The sequence below is a fragment of the Miniopterus natalensis genome, chromosome 9 (genome assembly GCF_054644295.1).
Source record: "Miniopterus natalensis isolate mMinNat1 chromosome 9, mMinNat1.hap1, whole genome shotgun sequence".
NCBI lineage: Eukaryota > Metazoa > Chordata > Mammalia > Chiroptera > Miniopteridae > Miniopterus > Miniopterus natalensis.
The window spans coordinates 82,472,156-82,490,523 of NC_142089.1; the positions used below are offsets into that span (position 1 = coordinate 82,472,156).

An 18,368-nucleotide genomic window follows, 5' to 3' on the forward strand; every position below is an offset into this window, starting at 1 on the left:
CCCAGGTCACACCCCAGACCAGTGCGCTCAGCTGTTTCTTTTTTCCTAAAGTCAGCAAGCCCAAAACTTAAAAGTTAGAAACTTAACAGCTACACATAGCCCTAAAATTCCTGCCGAGCTTATCTAGAGCAGGTGAAACAGACTTTTCCTACACAGGACCACAGCACATATTCTGGGCTCTGCAGGCCACACAGCCCGAGTGGCAGTGGCTGTCGGGGTGGTGGCCCAGGGCCCGGCCTTTGACCATTCCTCGTCCAGAGGAGATGAGGTAGGTTGCTGAGTCACTCCTTGACCATCTCCCTATTTCCCCTCCTAACACAGGGATCCCCCCCTTGGCAGATCCATCATGGAAATCACATCCAAATAACCCAGTGAGCAGCTGTGAAACCAGCCTGATGAGAGAGTGTGTTCAGAGCTGGTGCGGGCACTGGGGCTCTCTCCACTCTGTGCTTTGTGCAGGTTTGAACATTTCCCAAGTTAAGACATAAAAAATGAAGAAAGGGGAGGGGGGAGAGGAACACTCCCTCACAAAACACAAGCTGAAACGAGGGAAGTCTGGGAATAGCGGGTCGGGCCCTGTGCTCCCCCTGCCTGCCCCTGGGGTGGGGCGCGGCCGTGAGGGCGGCAGCTGGTGGGGGACAGCCCGGGCGGGCTGGGGGTACTCACGACCAGTAGAGCAGCATGAGCAGGAAGGGGCAGATGATGAGAGCCTGCAGCACTTGCCAGTCCCGGCACAGGGCCGCCAGCCCGGGCATGAGGAGCTGCCCTGCCATGGCCACAAAGCTGGCCACCATGGTGATCATGAACCGTTTTCCGGGGGGGCACAGCTCTATTCCTGCAACACAGAAGGGACAAGAGAGACATGAGCGATCTCTGCGGAGCCACGGGGGCACTGGGGCCAGTGCACTTCTTAACCAAACAAGAACTGTCAAATTGGGGTCATTTGCTGGTCATCCCGAAAGCCCTGTGTGGTATGTCAAGGCTGAGATCCTCATTTTCACAGCTGGATGAGCTGAGGACCGGACTGGGAAGGGAGCGAGATCGTTGCTCAAGGTCAGAGTGAGTCAGTGGCAAAAGGTATAATTCAGAGTTCCCTAGTCCAGAAACAAGCAAACACTGCAGGGTGGCGCTGCACCCCACACTGGCAAACACTGCAGGGTGGCGCTGCACCCCACACTGGCAAACACTGCAGGGTGGCGCTGCACCCCACACTGGCAAACGCTGCAGGGTGGCGCTGCATTGCACATTGCCACTTCTGCTCTCTAGGGGCCACTGAGCATCCTGTAGAGCAGACTCCTTCATGCCTGCCTGTTGCCACTCCTCCCATCTGCAAGGCTGTCCTAGGGACCCTCTGGATCTCTGTGCTCACACCCACCAACCCGCACCACCCCTCCTTTTGAACAAGACAACACCCAAACAGTAAAGCACTTGGATCTTGTTTGACATCTCACCAGAAGCTTCTCCTCCCCACTGGGACTCTGCCCACTGTGATGTGGGTGTGGTGCATCCCACTCTAGATACCTTGGCAGGGTGTGTCTGATTGGTCTGTGCAGCTCCAAAACACCAGTGTCTGCCTCTACTGAATGGAAGGGCCCCACGGTTCCTTGCAAGAATCTGTGCCCTCAAATTTGACCTTGAGTAAAAGAGGTGGTCACAACCTTAACCTGCAGCACCCAGCAGAGACCTACTGTGTGAGTTCCTGTAACAGAGGCCCTTAACACTGCAGACGACAGTGGGGTTTTCTGCATTTCCCCCCACAGAACATACAAATTTGTATTCTTCTGCTACAATATGCAGCATTCCCTAGAGCTGGCTGGCTTTTTGTTTTTTTGTTTTTGTTTTTTGCAAGTGTAGTAAAAATGAATCTTCTTTTTAAAAGAAGATTCAGGAGAAAATACTTTTCATGCCTCTGTGTCCGGACACTGTTTATAGATCGGTTGCCACAGCCCATCACCCACCTTCCAATTGTCTAGAGACCAGCGCAAAGGTGGGGGTTGCAAGGCAGGGAAGGGGAGCAGATTACAGGGGAGAAGAGACAGACTACACTTGGGCACAGGGACGAATCAGCCTCAACAAGGAGAGGGCACCATGCCACCCAATATCTGCACCGGCTTGTCTGTAGGAAAGAAATAATAAAGTGATCAGAATTTCCGTTCCTGCTCTCCACAAACAAGCATCGTCGTCCCAGCTATCGGCGAGCAAGAGAAACCCGACCTCCTGAGAACGGGGAATAAAGAACTCTGTTTCCATTTAATTAAGAAAACAGGGTTAAACAGCCCATCCTGGCCACGGCTGTGATGTTCTTTTCAATTCACAGGCCAGGCTCACTTCACAGATGACTTCCTGGCAGGGCTCAGGCGTTCAGCCCAGGCCTGGAGGGTCTGCTCTTAAACATAATAAAGAGACCAGAGTCTTGTCAGAAGAGACTGCCAGTTGCAGGTTCGGGCTTTCCCTTACTAAGCCCAAGCAGTGGGTTTGCTATGGACACCCGAAATCGGCACTAGGCGGGGTAAGTCTGGCGTCTGTGGCTCAGCACAGGCTCATATCAAATGAGGACACTGAGCACTTGGCTACTCAGGCAACTTTAAACGGAGTCACGGAGATCATGTCGGGGCAGCATCGTGGCTTCGTGTCAACGGCACACGAAGCTGTACAACGGCACACCTTTCTCTTTAGTTTTGTGATACCAGAGTGTGAAACTATCCGCGACTCCAATTCTGTCCCACAGATCCCTTAGGACGCCCAACCCCACACACCAGCCCACACGATGCACCATCACACAACTTCCAAGCTGGGCCGGGTCGGCGGACGACGCAGGGAAGTGACCCCTGTAGGCTGTGATTCCAGTTTGACCCCTCACTGTCCCGTCGCTGCAGAGGGGATGTTGTGTGGAGCACATGCTAGTGTTGCGGTGGATATGAGTCCTTGGCCAGAGTTTTTCCTCCGTGGGCTTCTCTCGTCCCTCTCCCGTAAGTGGTCTGAGCAATCCTCTAACGCTTGCTACTTGGACCTGAAGCATCAGCATCTCCTGGGAGCTTGTTAGCGATGGGAGCTCAGGCCTTGCCCAGGCCAGAGAACCAGCACCTGCCTGTTAACAAGGCCCCCAGGTGCCTCAGCAAGAAGCACTGGCCAACTATATTCCCCCAGACCAAAAGCATCACCCACAGCAGAAGCAATGTCCTCGCCTCCCACACACACATCTCCAAGGGCTGACTGAGTAAAGCTCCTCCCCAACCTCTGCATCCCTGCGTTTGCTAGGAGCCCAGCTGGGAGTTGACTGTTTCGCCAGGTTGGAAGATGCGAGGGGCCCCAGCAGCTATGTGGCTCGTTAGCATTCCTGCAGGCAATGGAAAACACAGCAATCAGATGGGAGGGCACAGGCATGACACTTGCAGATAATGACCTTTTTGCCTCAACTCACCAGAAATTCTTTCCAAACTGCCTGACCGCAACTACGTTCTTAAGGTGGCTATTAGGATGTGTTGTTTTTTTAAAGCAATTATCAGAGAACTGTAGGCACCTGAAGCTTGCCATTAATTGCATGATCCTTCTGGGTGATGAGAATCAGGTATTCTAAGCAGAAGAGAGGGAGACATCCATCAGGATGCTAAAAGCCTACCTCCCAGCTTGGGCAGGAGGGCGGAGATGGCAGGTGGATCCTCTGCCCACTAAGGGTTGACCCCAGCTCTGCACACAGGAGCAGCTTGGTCAATGGTTCACACACTCCGGAGATGCTTACAGGCTCCTAGCTGGGCCCGGGGCCGTGGTCTTCAAAGGCAGGAAGCCTGCCAGAAGCAGGGAATGGTGTCCTGCCCCAGCCACCTGTTCAGGGCCTGGGATGTGTCAAATAACAGGTCACCACAGGCAGGTGTCCATGGTTCTGAGGGCCTGCTGGTCCCGGGCCATACACGGTGCCATCACTTCTTAGAGCTACTTTCTTTGCCACGGGGGCTGACCTCAAGTCCTCGTAGCAGATTTTCACTTATGGCAGCAACCCCCCCTTCATTATAGAAAACAATTAAAGGTCACAAAAACTGTCATCTTAGGTGATGCATCATCAATTCAAACACAAAAATATCTCATGTCTAGTGAGCAGCACTTTCATGCATGGTTGGGAGCCTGGAGGTTAGAGCCAGACATCTGAGTACGAATCCTGTCCCAGAGCTTAAGAACTTATGACATTGGTTCAGCCATCCAGGAGTTCTGTGTCTCAGTTTTGTCATCTGTAAAATGGGCTGTTGTGAGCATCAAAGAAGCATAGAGTGCCTGAACACAGTAAATGCTATATGTTAGTTTTTATAAGTAATATTACTGTGCACCATTACCATATATAACACTGTAATTATTGCCAAGTCATTTGACCTTGTCATTGTTCACCGACATGGTGAATTTCAGGGTGGGGCTGAGGTTTGCTCTAAGATGACGGGGAAAGAGAAATAGCTACATCAGTCTACAAGCTTTCTTCTCATTACTTTTTATTTCACAGACATTCTCATAAACCAGAAACAATCCATCAGTTGAAAAACAGAACTAAGTGAATCCAAGGAAACCACCACCACAAAAATGCCCTTTGTTAAAATTACATTTCCCCTAATGCCTTAATGGGGAAGGCTTAAAAGCCATTCCTACAAGCCTGATATACTTTGTTGAAAAACAAGAAATTACTGAAGGTTATGAGAATTAAATAGCATGTAATTAAGATGTAATAGAGGCATTTGGCTTGTAAAAAAAGGGAGCATGACCACAACTGTCTGAGCACACAAGGTGCGGGAGTAGCCTTGAAGCCCTTCTCGAGCTCTGCTGGGAAATGCGGTGTTGGGGTGCAAGGTATTTTAGGGGGCTTTCCAAAGCTTTCAGATTCTTATCATTTTCTAGTCACTTCAGATGAGGAGGAAGACAGACCGAGGGCAGGAGCCTGGGGGTCATCAGCTGAGTTTCCTATGTCAGCATTGCTAGGCTACAGTCCCAGGCGTTCTCACAACAGTAATCCAGGTGTTGCTGTCAGGGTATTTTGTAGAGGTGAATGAAGTCCACAGTCAGCTGATTTAAGTGAGAGAGATTATCTCAGATAATCTAGGTGGGCCTGGCCCAGTCAGTTGCAAGGTTCTAGAAACAGAGCCGAGGCTTCCTTGAGGAAGATAAGAACATTCTGCTCGCAGGCGGCAGTCACCCAGAGCCTGCAGTCGAGACTGCCCTTCCTGCCAGCCTGGCCCACAGACTTCAGGTCTGCCCAAGCTGTCTCCACAATAGTGTAAGCCAACTCCTTGCAGACAATCTCTTCCCGTGTCTCCTCCTGGTTCTGTGTCCCTGGGTGAGCCTTGAACTAGGGGCCAGGCTTCTCACACCCACACCAGGTCGCACAGGGCCCATAGAGCCTGGCTTAGAAGCTGCTTCCCCACCAGCTGCGGTGCCTTCCCACACCTCCCAGCCCCGCTTCTCTTCCCAGGCAGCCTCACAGGGCACTGGCAGGCTCAGGGAGCATCTAAGTCAAAACCCGTGAAAGTGGCAGATGTTCCACTCTCTTTGTTAAGTTCGTACATGGCCCTCTGACGGGACCCTTGGATTAGATGACAAAATGGCACTGAGAGCAGGCAAGGGGAGGCAGGGAGGGCAGTGTGGAAGGGAGAAGCTGAAGAGTGGGGGGGCGGTGACAAGATGTAAGATTAAACTCCTGAGTTCAGAAAGGAATTCAGAAATTCTGCCATAATAAGAAAGCACCATGGTGGCTTGTATCTTTGCTGGGGCAGCAGGAAGGCTGGGGGTGCTCTGTCCCACTGGTCACCTCCCACCAGACATCTGAGGGCCAGTCTGAGAAGGCAGCAGACACCTCCCAAGGCCCCTCAGCTTAGAAATCCTGTGATCTCCACAAGAGCCGCTGGGAGGCCTTAACTACGCATGTGCAGCAAATCTCAAACACGGCCACTTACAGTGACGGCCGACGCAGAACTGCACAAATGACCACGTGGTCTGACTGAAGGGGTTTGAGGGTGCAGAGCCCCAGGGCGGGTCCAGGTAGCCCCATCCCCGGAATCCAGCTCCACTGTCATCTCTCTACCAGGAGCCCTAGAGTACGGCGTCCACAGACTCCGCGGGCTGGTGACAGGCCCCTCTGGAACCTGGCTGAGTGGTTGATGCTGCAGGAGGAACCCAGAGTCGGGCGGCTATTACAGAGAAGAACAAAGTCATCCTGAAAACCCTCTGAAGACGTCCACCAAGAACCTCCACACACACACCACCTTCCGCTGGCCTACACCAAAGGCCTGGCTTCTCACTCACTCGGTCACCCACGCTCGGCCTCATGGGATTTAAAAGCCTATGGTTTAAAAAAAAAAAAAAAAGCCTATGGTTTTGCTGGTATTTGATGCCAAATAATGATTTTAGAAACTCCTTGTTTATACAGCTTCAAATTAAAAAAAAAAAGATTCCTGTTCATGTAAAACGGAGCCTATCCCAGCCCTGGCAGGCACAGCTGCCTTGCAGCTCAGGACGCATGGGATTAGGTGGCAGTGCCGGACCCTCACGCCCGAGCCTCCAGGCCAGGACGCCGGGGGCGAGACGAGCGCGGTGCTGGCGGAGCTCACCCTCCTTCAACGCCTACGCTGCCTGCCAGGAATACCAGCCAGAGAGCAAGGCTTTAACATTCCCTCCCCACCTCCCCAGCCCCGCCAACACACTGACCCAACTAGCTTGTCACTGCATTTGGGAATTATGATTATTTAATTTTTAAAAATGTTTTTGGAACCAGTGTTAAAAAGACATGTCCCATTCTTCTATAATATGTAAGTAAATGAAACAATTTTTTTTTCTTTCCTCTTTTTTTTAATCCTCACCAGAGGATTTGTTTTCATTGATTTGAGAGAGAGAGAGAGAGAAACATCAGATGTGAGAGAGAAACATCAATCAGTTGCCTTCCGCACGTGCCCTGATGGGGGATCGAACCCGCAACCCTCTGGTGTACAGGACAACCTTCCAACCAACTGGGCCACCTGGCCAGGGCCAACAATTTGTACTTTCTTGAATATATTTTTTAAAAACTGGGTGTGTTTGCTAAAGTCTTGGAATTGCTACATGTTCACAGGTTCTCTAAAATAGCCCCCAGGATTGTTCTGGATCCGTCCGCTAGGAAGGAAGGAATGTATGAGCTGACTGACACTATTTACACCAGCGAACGAGAAATGTGCTCCTCTGGGGGTGGGGGAGGCTGAGGCCCAGACTGTGGGTGGGAAGCAGGGGTTAAATTCCTTCCCTGCCTCTTCCAGGCCAGGGATGCCACTCAGCCTGTCTGTGCTCCTGTCTCCTGGTCCCTGAGGTAGACAGTACATACCTGCTCCACACAGGTGCACGTCTGACCTCTACAGAAATCCTATTTGCAGCTGTCCTTACAGACCTCTGGCCACTTTGGGGAGGCTCTGGGTGGGCTTATGCCACTGAGAGATTCACTCAGTGAGTTAAGTTCTTCCAAGTGGGACCGAATCTGTGCTGTGTTTTTGGCAAAACTTGGTTAGAACTGACGACATGTTATGATTTATATACAAGCTCCTTATGACAGGATTCTGATTTTCAGTAGCTGCTGCTCTTTGGGGAAAGCTGGTGGAGTTCCTTGAAAAGAAGAAAGGTCCCTTCTGGATGAGGGTCTTTGCCCTGTGGAGGTCGTGAGGGCATGGGGGACAGGGTGGGGGGCACCGGCTGTCCCTCCTTCCTGCACCCACCTCCTCCCACAGGACTTCATTCTAGCCAGGACGCCCAGGCCCAGACCCACCTCCCCTCTCATAAATTATACACCAGATTCCAGGGAAGAATCAGAGAGGTCTGGATGGTGGAGAAACAGGCCTCTAAGCTGGTACAAACACACGCTCCTCCCAATAAGCTCAGTAAGGAGTCAACACTTTTGCAGAACACTCTGCTGGATGGGAGGAGTCAGCTGGGCAGCTCCCCTGCCTGCCCTGCCGGTCGCTCTGCTGGACTAGACACTGCACCACACAGGATGCGGGGACTCAGTCCCCGGAGGAGGGAGACGAGCCAGGCCCAGAAGAGGGTGTCTCCCCAAACTGCGGTCAAGCACCATAGTGAAACACTATTCCCGGGATGGCCTGGGAATGAGACATCTGTCAAAATGCAGGGCACTGCTGAGCGGCTGGGCCGGCACACAGACGAAGACCACAGGACGCCAACAGGCCACTGCCACCAGGCTACACAGCCCCAGGGAAGCACGTGCCATTCACGGAGGCCCTTTCCAGACTGTCTCCCTTTCCTCTCCCAAATCTCCTCCGTCAGATAGCTTAGGAGGGCATGGGAGGAAGACTTCCCAGCTGAACAGAAGGAAGCCTCTTCCCTCTGCAAGTCCTCCCACCTCATCTGGGAGACCAGGGAGTGGGCAACGCCACCTGCCTCACCCGGGCACTGGCTTCCTCCAGCCGGCTCCAGCTGGGCCTCGGGGCTGCTGGCACACACATGGGGTCCACTAGAGGCTCCTCCAGGCCGACTGTGAGCCACTCTGGTCACACCCAGCAGGGGGCAGCGCCCAGAGCTGCCGGTGCTGGCTGCCTCCCGTCTCCCAGCACTGTGAGCCTCTTGACTGCACTCGCCCTCCTTCCTGCCCCTCAGAGGGGCCTGGATGCGAGTGTGCTGCTCACTCGTTACTGCCCTGACCAAGAACACGGGGCCCAGGAGCCCTGCAAAGCGACCTCTGCACATCGATTGTGGAATTCCTCATTATAGCAGGAGCACCTGAAACTGCGGGTCACGTAGACTCAAATAACATTGTAGGTGTGACTGCGAAAGGCTGCTTCTACCGACAGCTACAACCCCTCCCTCCACAGCACATGGATTTTCCTCTCATTCAGGACCTGCCAACCCAAAGGAACGCTCTGCAGAGCCAAAGCTGTTTCCTCCACTTAGAGAAAGAGGAAATAAAAGCTACCAAAAAATTTAAATATTTCCTACCAATCCCATTCTAGTGTCCACCAGACACATGGACATTTTAATACTCAAACTCGGAAGCAATGGGGGAATTAGCTGCTGACCGTCTCCAGTGCTGGGCTGAGTAACAACCCCCACTCACTATGGGCCAAACACTCATGCATTAAATTCATTTAATCTGCACCACAACTCTACGATGTTTTAACTGTCGTTTTACACAAGGATCCTGACACTCAGAGTGATGAAGTGACCTGCCCAAGCTCACATAGCTAGGGAAGGAATGAGGTCGGAATTGAAGCCAGGCCCCCTGTGTGTCCCAGCCCTTTGCTGCAGGGTCCCTGGGGGGTCTGGCCTCTTCCCTGTGCCCCACAGGAGTCCTCGGCCTCCGAGCCCAGGCCAGCGCCTGGCACACTGCAAGGGCTCAGATGTCTGTCCACCGCAGGACTCACTGAATAACGGGTTCTTCCTGTCTGGTTCAGTCACTTTACCTGCGTTCCCTTTCCTTAGGTTTCCGCACTAGAACCAATTAGAGCCATGGTGGCCAAGACCAGTCAGTGAGTCTGAAGGACCGGTCATACGTGGAGCTTGTCAGGGCCCACACGCCAATAACATGGGAGAACCATGAAGCCCAGCCACCCAACAGGAGCCATGAGGTTCAGTTTCCTTTCTAGACAACTTCTTTCTATCACCTTATGCTTTTCCCTTTGAACTAATATTACAATTACTCAAAATGAGGAACAGGGATTTAACTGCTTGTAGCCTTTCTGCTCCGCAGTCTCCTCTTGCTCACAAACAGTGACTGATGCGCAGTGGCGCACACTTAGGACTTTAATGTCACTCAGGCTTCCGTGTCTAATGCGAGAAGAAAAACCCAAGGGGAGGAATGGCTTCAAACAGCAGGATAGCTTTGAGTCTGGGGAAACCCTGCATTTCGGGTCTGCTGAGTATTTTCAAGCTGAGCAAAGGAGCGGAGACAGAGAGTGGGTGGTGGAGGGTCGAGAGCACACTTTAGAAATTGCCATCCAGGCTTCCCAGTTCCAAAGTGACAGTTCTCAGCCCCTGCTTTCTGTAAACTATCCACTCTGAGTCAGAGTCACAGATACTGACTGACCGCGTTTGCATAATTAGATTATGAATCTGAGCAAATGGAAGCCTCACAGGCCTTCGGATGTTAAGACCTCAGAGAGCGTCCGAGTTAGTCCAACCCTGGCCCACAACAGCACCAGCGGAGCCTCCCAGATGTCAGAGGGCAGGGAAGGTTACCCGCTTTTATTTCTCATCATCAGTGTTGTCAATAATGTCGTTATTTTATGAGCTTGGCAAGCAATCAGAAAACTAGGGGTTGGGTATATGGTAAATAGGATATATCTCAATAGGAGCTGATAGTCCCATTACTATGTGACGTCTAGCCATAGTGCATGCCTTCACTCTCTGGCATAATTTCCCTACACAGGGAAGAATTATTAGCAACTCAGTCTTTCTAAACAAGGCTTTCCTTTTATATTTTCTTACCTTCCATCTTTTCTTGTGTTTGCATTTAGAAAACCTTTTCTTTTCTTCACAAAGAAGACAAAACAGTTTAATAACTCCCTCTGTACCATCTACAAGGGTCAGTAATTATTAATATTTTGCTTCTCTTGGTTCTTCTGCCTCTTTTCTCTCTTTCCTGTAAAATTTTAAATCAAATTCTTGAACATAATCAAGAATTTTTAATCAAATTCTAAATATAAATATATATCTCTCTATAAAAAAAGGACACGTTCTTACACAAAGGCAATGCCATCATCATATCTAACAGAATTAATAATTCTTTAATATTACTTTATTCAGTCTGTGTTCAAATTACTGTTACCTCAAAAAAATCTCTTTATGGTTGTATTAAAATAAAACATCAGGTCCAAACAAGATCCATACATTGCACGTCTTCTCTGCAGCTTCAGCATATAAAATAAAACAAAACAAAGCTACAGTACAGGTTACACCACCTGTCAGCCTACTGGTAGCAGAAGGACCCAGTGATGGTTTACGTTTCTCCCATCATCAGACATGTTTTTATGGTAATCTCCATTTAAAAATAAACCAGAAGCAACCCATTGCAGGAAATAGTTCTTCCTGTGTCTGAAGGGCGAGTCAGGTGGAGGCATAAGAGACCCGAAATTGCAAAAAAATTTGCGTCTCAGACAATTTAGCCGAAAGGAAACTCAGGGCTGGTGGAGTCCAAGGCCAGGCAGGTGAGAAAAATGCCAAACTGACCCGGTGGGAGGGGCGGGGCCGTGGCAAACCCTGGACTGCTTGCCCGGTTTAAAGGCCTTTAAATTCAATTAGAAAATAAAACACTGTCCAGGTCACACGAGGCAGGGCTAGGGTCAGGACCCAAGCACACGGCCAGCCTGCAGAGCCAAGCCTCACCCAAACTGTTCACTTTACTGAAGGGGAAATAAGGTCACAGTTAGTTGGTAGCAAATGCAAGACATGAATTCTACGCCCAGGGCACTTTGCCCTGGAGAACACGAGTCGCTGGGATTGCTCCTGGTTTATTTTTAAATGGAGATTACAATAAAAACAAGCAGCAAACTCGATGTGACACAAAGCAGTTAAAATTAGCTCTCTCCTCCACCAAATCAGGAAACCCCTGGGTATTATATTCAACCAACATCAGCCAACTGAACAAAGGGTCAGGGAGCCAGCAGAGAGGAAGGGATTTTCAAGACACAGGTCCTTGGGGAGGGAGATACTGGCCACAGGGACCAGGGAGTGTTTTTCCTCCCAATCGGAGAGAAAGATGTGTCCTCAGCAGCAGTGGCGGAAGGACCTGAGATGCTCTGAGACGAAGGGCCACCTTGTCCCAGGGCCACCTTGCTTCTGACAGAACTTGTTCCATGACATGTTTGCCTTTTAATTTGCTGCACATGGGGGGGGGCTGGGGGAGGATGAGAATTTGGACACTGCCGAGCATAGGTCTCAGCCAAGTCCTGCCCGGGACTTTAGGGAAATGCCCCTCTGTGGCCAGGCCCTGGGAACAAAGCCAAGGGCTTGGTGTGCAGTCCCCTCCGGGGAGCTGAAGGTCATGTTGCAGTCACCACACCCATACCCCCTAGAGCTGCAGTGTGGCCTGGTGAACAGACGCTGAGTAACACATCTGCAACCTTCAAGTATCAGAGCCCTCCTCTGCTTAAACCCCCGCGGTGGACGGAGCTCCTCACACTCAGAACTCACAGCTCAGGACAGAGCCCCACTGTAACCCCCACTTACACACAGCCGTGTGGCCTTAAGGCAGCCAGGTTCCCTCGGACAGCCTTAGTCAGGGCCCCCTTCTCTGCTGGAAGTCAGGGGCGGTTCTCCCCTGGGGGCGGGGCTCTATCTCTGACGTGTGTGAAGTTCTAGCCCCAGGTCTGAAATAGGGGCTCGGAGCACCCCCGGTGCTCTGCTGCTCTCCAGGAGTAGCTGCAGCAAGCTGTAGAAGATGCCTGCCCAGAGGTCGGCACCTCACCCGACTCAGCAGCGAGGCAAATATTCCCAACAGGCGATCACCTGCTCCCAGCCGGCGGAGGTGGTTTCCCTTCCACTGGACTGCTCCAGTAGCTTTCAGGGAGGCTTTTCCTCGAATCCACCCGACACTGTGGACAGATTACTGTGCCTACAGCCAGCTGTTATATTGCAGCATTTCTGAAAATGCCAAGTCAGGTCCCAATTCTGTGCATGCCGTCCTGGGCTGCCCCTGATTCCACCCCAGCCCACCTCCCAGCCCCATTTCTCTTCTCACTCTCTGCTCTTCTCATATAACTCAATGTTCCTGGCAAATCAGACGGCCCTAAGCCTTATATTGCCTGCCACTCCCCACACCCCTGCCACACCCAGCTCCTGTGCCTCTGTGCACTCAAGCCCTTCCCATCCGGCAAGGATCTGCTCCCTCCCACACCTCCCTCCATCACCTTGAGACGCCAGGCCAGGTGTACCCCCCTTCCTGGACCCCAGAGCACTCTGTAGCCACGTCCTAGAACCTGGGACTCCTCTTCCTCTCGTACCTGTCAGTGTCTCCCCCACAGCCGTGAACTCCTTGAGAATGAAAACCATTCTGGCCCCCCTCTGCATCCTCCTTAATGTCTGGTCCTGTATTCAGCACCTTTCCGATGCTCTATAAATGCTGACTTAAAACAACAAAAACAAGAGAGGCACAGATTTCCATGGCAGCCAAGAGGAACTGGGCCGCTGAAGAAAGGGCTGCAGCCGTATCAGCCCCTTACATGAGGACATGAGGGTGTGAAGGTCTGTCACGATCCGAGCCTCCAGGGCTCTGCACCAAACACAGATGCCCGAGCTCCTCAAAACCGCCGGAGCACAGAGAAGCTAGCAGGCTGGTGGGCAGAGCAGCTCCCCACCTTGGGTGCTGCCCCCTCGGGTGGAGCACGTACGGAGTTGCCCCACGGTGTGGGTGGCACCGCATGGGCTTGGCGCTGTGCACGGCACCTCTGCTTTGTCTTTTTCTTTTTCTTCTTGGAGGAAACTATGAGGCATCTCATTACTACCTTTCTTTAACAGACGGGCTGAACCGGCGTGGAGACTTTCAGTGACACACCTAGGTTCTCGCCAGACCAGGTTCTTCGCACACACCTTATTTAAATTTCATCAGCACACCCTCCCTCTTTGGTAGGTGTTATTGTTATCTGAAGCTCAGGCAATTAATTGGCTGGCTCTCTGTGGAGAGGTGGGAAGGTAACAGGAGGGAAAGGCGCAGGACCTGGAGGAGAACTCCCTGTGGACTGGTGCGTGGAACCTACAAAGGGTGCGGCCTGCCAGTGAGAGAAACCTCAGCGAGGCTCCAGGGCTGGCTCTGCCTCCGTGACCCACGAGTACTCCCTCGGGCACTGGGGGAGAGGAATGTTGAACTCGATGACAAAGGGGACCGAGTGTGCCGCTCTAAACTGTGCCGCTGTGGTGGAAGGGCTGCTTACAGCTGAGAGAAACAGCAGACACGAGAAAAGCTCTTTACCGTGCTCCTTTCGGCCTAAAGGCAGGGCGCACGTTTTCCTCGGTGGAGGTGTCCCTCCTTCCTTCTCCTGTGCCAGGGAGATGGGACAGCCCATCCCTGGGGATGGCATCCACGTGAGTCACTGAGATAGCCCTTATCGTCCGTTTGTTTCTCTCCGCAGCGGACCACCCCGTATGTTCCCTTTTCCTCTGTCTTGTCACCCTGCCACAAGTTTATAGTTCTTTGTTAAAATGGCATATGAGCTCTCAGGCCTAAATGTTTCTTTAAGTACTCACTTCCTTTTCTGTGAGACCTGTGTATATATAAAGATTAAAATATTAAACTCAAATAAAATCTGTGCTCTCTCCTGCTAATCTGTCTTGTTGGTTTAGTTTGCAGGGCCCTGGGTGCCGAACCTGAGAGGGTGGAGGAAAAAGTGTTTTCCTTCCCCACAGCTGTATCCTCAAAATGGTACATTTCACGATTGCATGAACTGCTTTTGCTATAATTATCAAAAAAGAACAATGTTGTTAGAGAATGAAAAGTCTTTACAAAATTTAGCAGTAGCATTAAGATGAGCTCAGTCATACAAGACGTAGCCTTTTGGATTTCTTCTGTCTGAGAAAGTTGACCGTTTTGAGCCCAGAGTCACTATTCCACCAAGAGGGACAATCGGGCAAGAGCAATCCCAACCTAGGAGCCCCAGAAAGGGAGCTTGGAAGCCACCCCTAGACAGGTGCCCTACGCAGGGTGGGGTCGAGGGGAGAGAGTAGCCAGTTGTTCCTCAGGTGACATAATAGTCATTCCCACTATGACTAAATTCCATGCCAGCCTCCTGCCAGGGCTTCCCATCCTTTAAAACCCCTCCTGAACGTTGATAAAAATAAAACTAGAATTCTGTTCCCTGCCCTGCCCCCGCCCACAACCTGATGACCCAGCACCATGAGCGCAGGCCCTGATGGAGACCAATGAGGATCTGTCTTCAAAGGTGAGTCAAGCTTCGCTTTTTTCCTGTTTGCTCCCCAGGGGCTGCCCAGTTCCCTCACCCTGGCCGCTCCCCTCCTGGGGGAGGGCCTCAGCCTACCACCAGCTCACAGTGCTTGGGACTCAAAGTGCCTGTATCCAGGGAGCCCACCTTCCCTCCTCTTGTCCCCACAGATTCTCCCACGGAAACAACACTGTCCAGGAGAGACTGACTGAGGGCAGAAGGAGCAGGAGGCTTGAAATCGGTTGGAGTTTCCATTCTCCAAGTGCCAGCTGTGTGGCACTGAACAAGGTGCTTAACATGCTTGTGACTCTCTTATGAAACGATGACAGGACTGTCTGGAAACCTTGGTGTGAGACTGACAGAGAGTGATGATGGAAGGCAAGACGCAGGCACACTTCCCGGTGCCCTGAACAGCCCGTTAGTGTAATAATTCAGGACACAGTTCAACAACCACACAGAGACTAGAACAAAACATGCCCGCAGTTCCAGGGACCCTGACAGAAATGAGCTTTTGCAATAGTTTGCAACCCTTGTGAATTCAGAAGATGTTCTGCACAGGGACGGCATCACCCAGAGGGACAGATTTCCTGCCACAGTACACTGGCCTTTCTAAACGGCCCTCATGTAAAGGCGGGAACCGATTTCCAAGGTCCCGTGTGAAGAAGAATGAGACTCCCCCCCATAGCAGGTGCATAAAGCGATCCTTCTGAAAAGGGAACAGCGGCCTGGGAAAGACGGCCCTCACTATGCCCTCCGGAGACAGGGGACGGAGGTGTTTCCCAAGGGCGTCCGCGGTTTTGATGAATCAGTTGGGAACGGACACCTTTAGTATTTGGAAAAGCAAAACTGGAGGCAGTAGAGGTTTAAAGGGATTCTATTTAAAATACTGTTTTCATGCTACGCTCCCTCTCTGGGGCAGAGCTGGATGGTCAGACCCCATCCTTTACGCTCCACGTGAGTGTGGGCACCACTGTCACCAGCGCACCTCCAACCACGTCACACTGCCCGAAAGGCCTGCTGTGGGCTCAGGGATTACGTGGCTCCCGTAAGTTCTTGGTTTTGCAGGAAACATGTTCAGGACACACAGCACTTTATAAAGAGAAACATTCCCCAGATCAAGGCCCTGAGGAGGCCAGCCAGAGTACAGCCGCCCCCAGGAGGGTCGGTGGGAAGAGAGTTTCTCAGAAAGCATCCTCTCGTGTCAAGTTCAGAGAGAACATGTTAAATACAAAGGATTTAAAGTTTTAAAACACCCTGCCATTGAATTACAATTTTTTATTCAAAAGCCTTTATTCCGAAAGCCTACCTTTGATATGGTGCAAGTGGCTGTGTCAAGCTTGAAGATCATGTTTAAAACAAACATCAGAGCTGCCCTGGCCCGTGTGACTCAGTGATTAGTGTCAGCCCACTCACCAAAGGGTCGTGGGTTCAATTCCCAGTCAAGGGCACATACCTGGGTTGCAGGTTCAATCCTGCCCGTTGGGGAGTGTGCAGGAGGCAACCAATCAGTGCCCCTCTCTCTCACAGTGATGTTTCTCTCTCCCTCCCTCCCTCCCTCCTACTCTCTCTAAAAATCAATGGAAAAATACCCTTGGGTGAGGGTTAACCAAAAAAATTGTTCATTTTTAGTAAAACAAGTATCAGACCTCACCGATGTGTTTTATGGTACAGAACACAAAAACACAGGAAAAGTCATCCCATGACTCCCCTCTGGATGTGGTGCCGCAGTCACTGGTTAATCACTTCTGTGGCATCGGAGGACATTCCAATGGAAATGCTGTCACACGAAACAGCCCCAGAGGTCCAGGGCAAGTGTTTGCCAGCACTTCTGATTCACACTGGGCAGCCTTTGACAAAGTTGACAGAGATAAAGAGGCAAGACAGCAGAAACAAAGGAACAATTCATTTATCATCTGCAGTGGCCAGAGCTTTCCCCCCAGCACGGGGGTGGGGCAGGGAGAGAAGCAGCATGTCTGGCAGTAAGACACAAGCAGAGAAAACTACAAGTAAGACATTGGTTTGGGAAAAATAAAATAAAATTCAAGTGATGTGCTTTATGCAAAATAAACAATGTAAACTTTTGAAAAGTTGACAGATTTTTAAAAATCATGTAACTTTAATCTCCATGTACTTCTCTCATTTCAGAAACGAATCCCGGGGCCCAAGTGGTTAAATATATTTTGATTCGTGGACAGAGGAAGCAGTCTTTCCAGTACAGTTAAGAAGATAATCCAAGTTTAGTAACTCCTCACCTAGCATTTTGTTCCTTTAGGTAAATAACACGGTTTTAAATGCCAGGTGTGTCTATGTGAAATTTATTTTCAGTCACCATTTTGTTCCAAGATGTGGCCCTGAATTTCAAATCAAACCCATGAGGGCTTAATTTTTAAAGATATGTGTCTCCTTGACAACATTCAACTCCTTCAAAAAGTTACTCGGTGTCTAGCAAATTGAGATAAAGCAAAATTGAAAGTGCTATCATAATTAGCTAGTTATTAATATTAATAATAGTAAAGGAGCAAAGGGGAGGCCGGATATTGTAAGCATGGTCATCTGGGCAGCTTCACCAGGAAGCTGCAGCTTCGTGCTCCCCAGGGAACCGCCGGTCCATTCCCTGCAGACCACTGGGGGAAGGAATAGAACAAAGGGGAAGATGGGCTCATGCACAGTGAGGACAGGGTGATGTAGGGAAGGAACACGTTTAGTATTTGGAAAAGCAGAAATGGAAACAGATAAGTGGCTAGGTGGGTGAAGCCACCGCAAGCATGCGACATCTTAAAGGGCTAATCATTTAGGCTCCAGGTCAAACCTTCAGACAAAACGTTCTCTCTCTTTCTTGGTTCACTCTTACCCGCTTGCTCCTCTGCTCCATGACCCACACTCTCCCGTCCACTCATCATAGCCATGTGGCCTTAAGCAGCCACATGGCCCAGGACCCTACAGGCTCCACACGCAGGATGCTGGACTAGACTTTAATAAGGAGCGGAGACTGGGCAGTGGCCCCAATCTTAGACCTGCTGAAGACAAGATTGGGCTTCTTCCAGAGGGAAATACAACATGGGAAACCCAGGAGTTTAACTCCACGAAAATAAAGATCACTTGTCCTCCCGCGAGAGCCTCAGGAAATTTCTTCCATTGCAACATCACAAGAACTCCACTTCCACCAGTAACAGCTGGGGATGCGGACAGCACCCCACCCATAACAAGAGGAGCAAACCATTTCATTTAGGCAACCTTAAAACTGAAATGCAGAATAAAGTTCAGCTTGGACACTGTGAAGGTGAGCCATCCTGGGACATCCCCACTCTGCAGTCTTCCTAGAGGCAGAGAGCCCTGTGCCCAACGGAATCGGATGCTCCCAGGAGGAAGCCACCAGAGCCAGAGGGTGATGGCCCAGGAAGGAGATCGGCCGCGCAGGAAAGCCTGGGAGCGTTTGCCATGTGTCAGGACAACACCTGGGATTTCTTATCCCCTGAAACTACCATCATACAA

General features: G+C 51.0%; 1 protein-coding gene across 1 annotated transcript in view; it reads right to left on the reverse strand.

The window, feature by feature from the left end:
• The window catches only part of SLC22A23 (solute carrier family 22 member 23), a 137,974-nt gene that overhangs the window by 40,079 nt on the left and 79,527 nt on the right, over positions 1 to 18,368 (reverse strand). Inside the window, exon 4 of the mRNA XM_087820709.1 lies at positions 667 to 835. Within this exon, the coding sequence (XP_087676835.1) occupies positions 667 to 835 (169 nt within the window). The remainder of the gene's footprint in view (positions 1 to 666; positions 836 to 18,368) is intronic.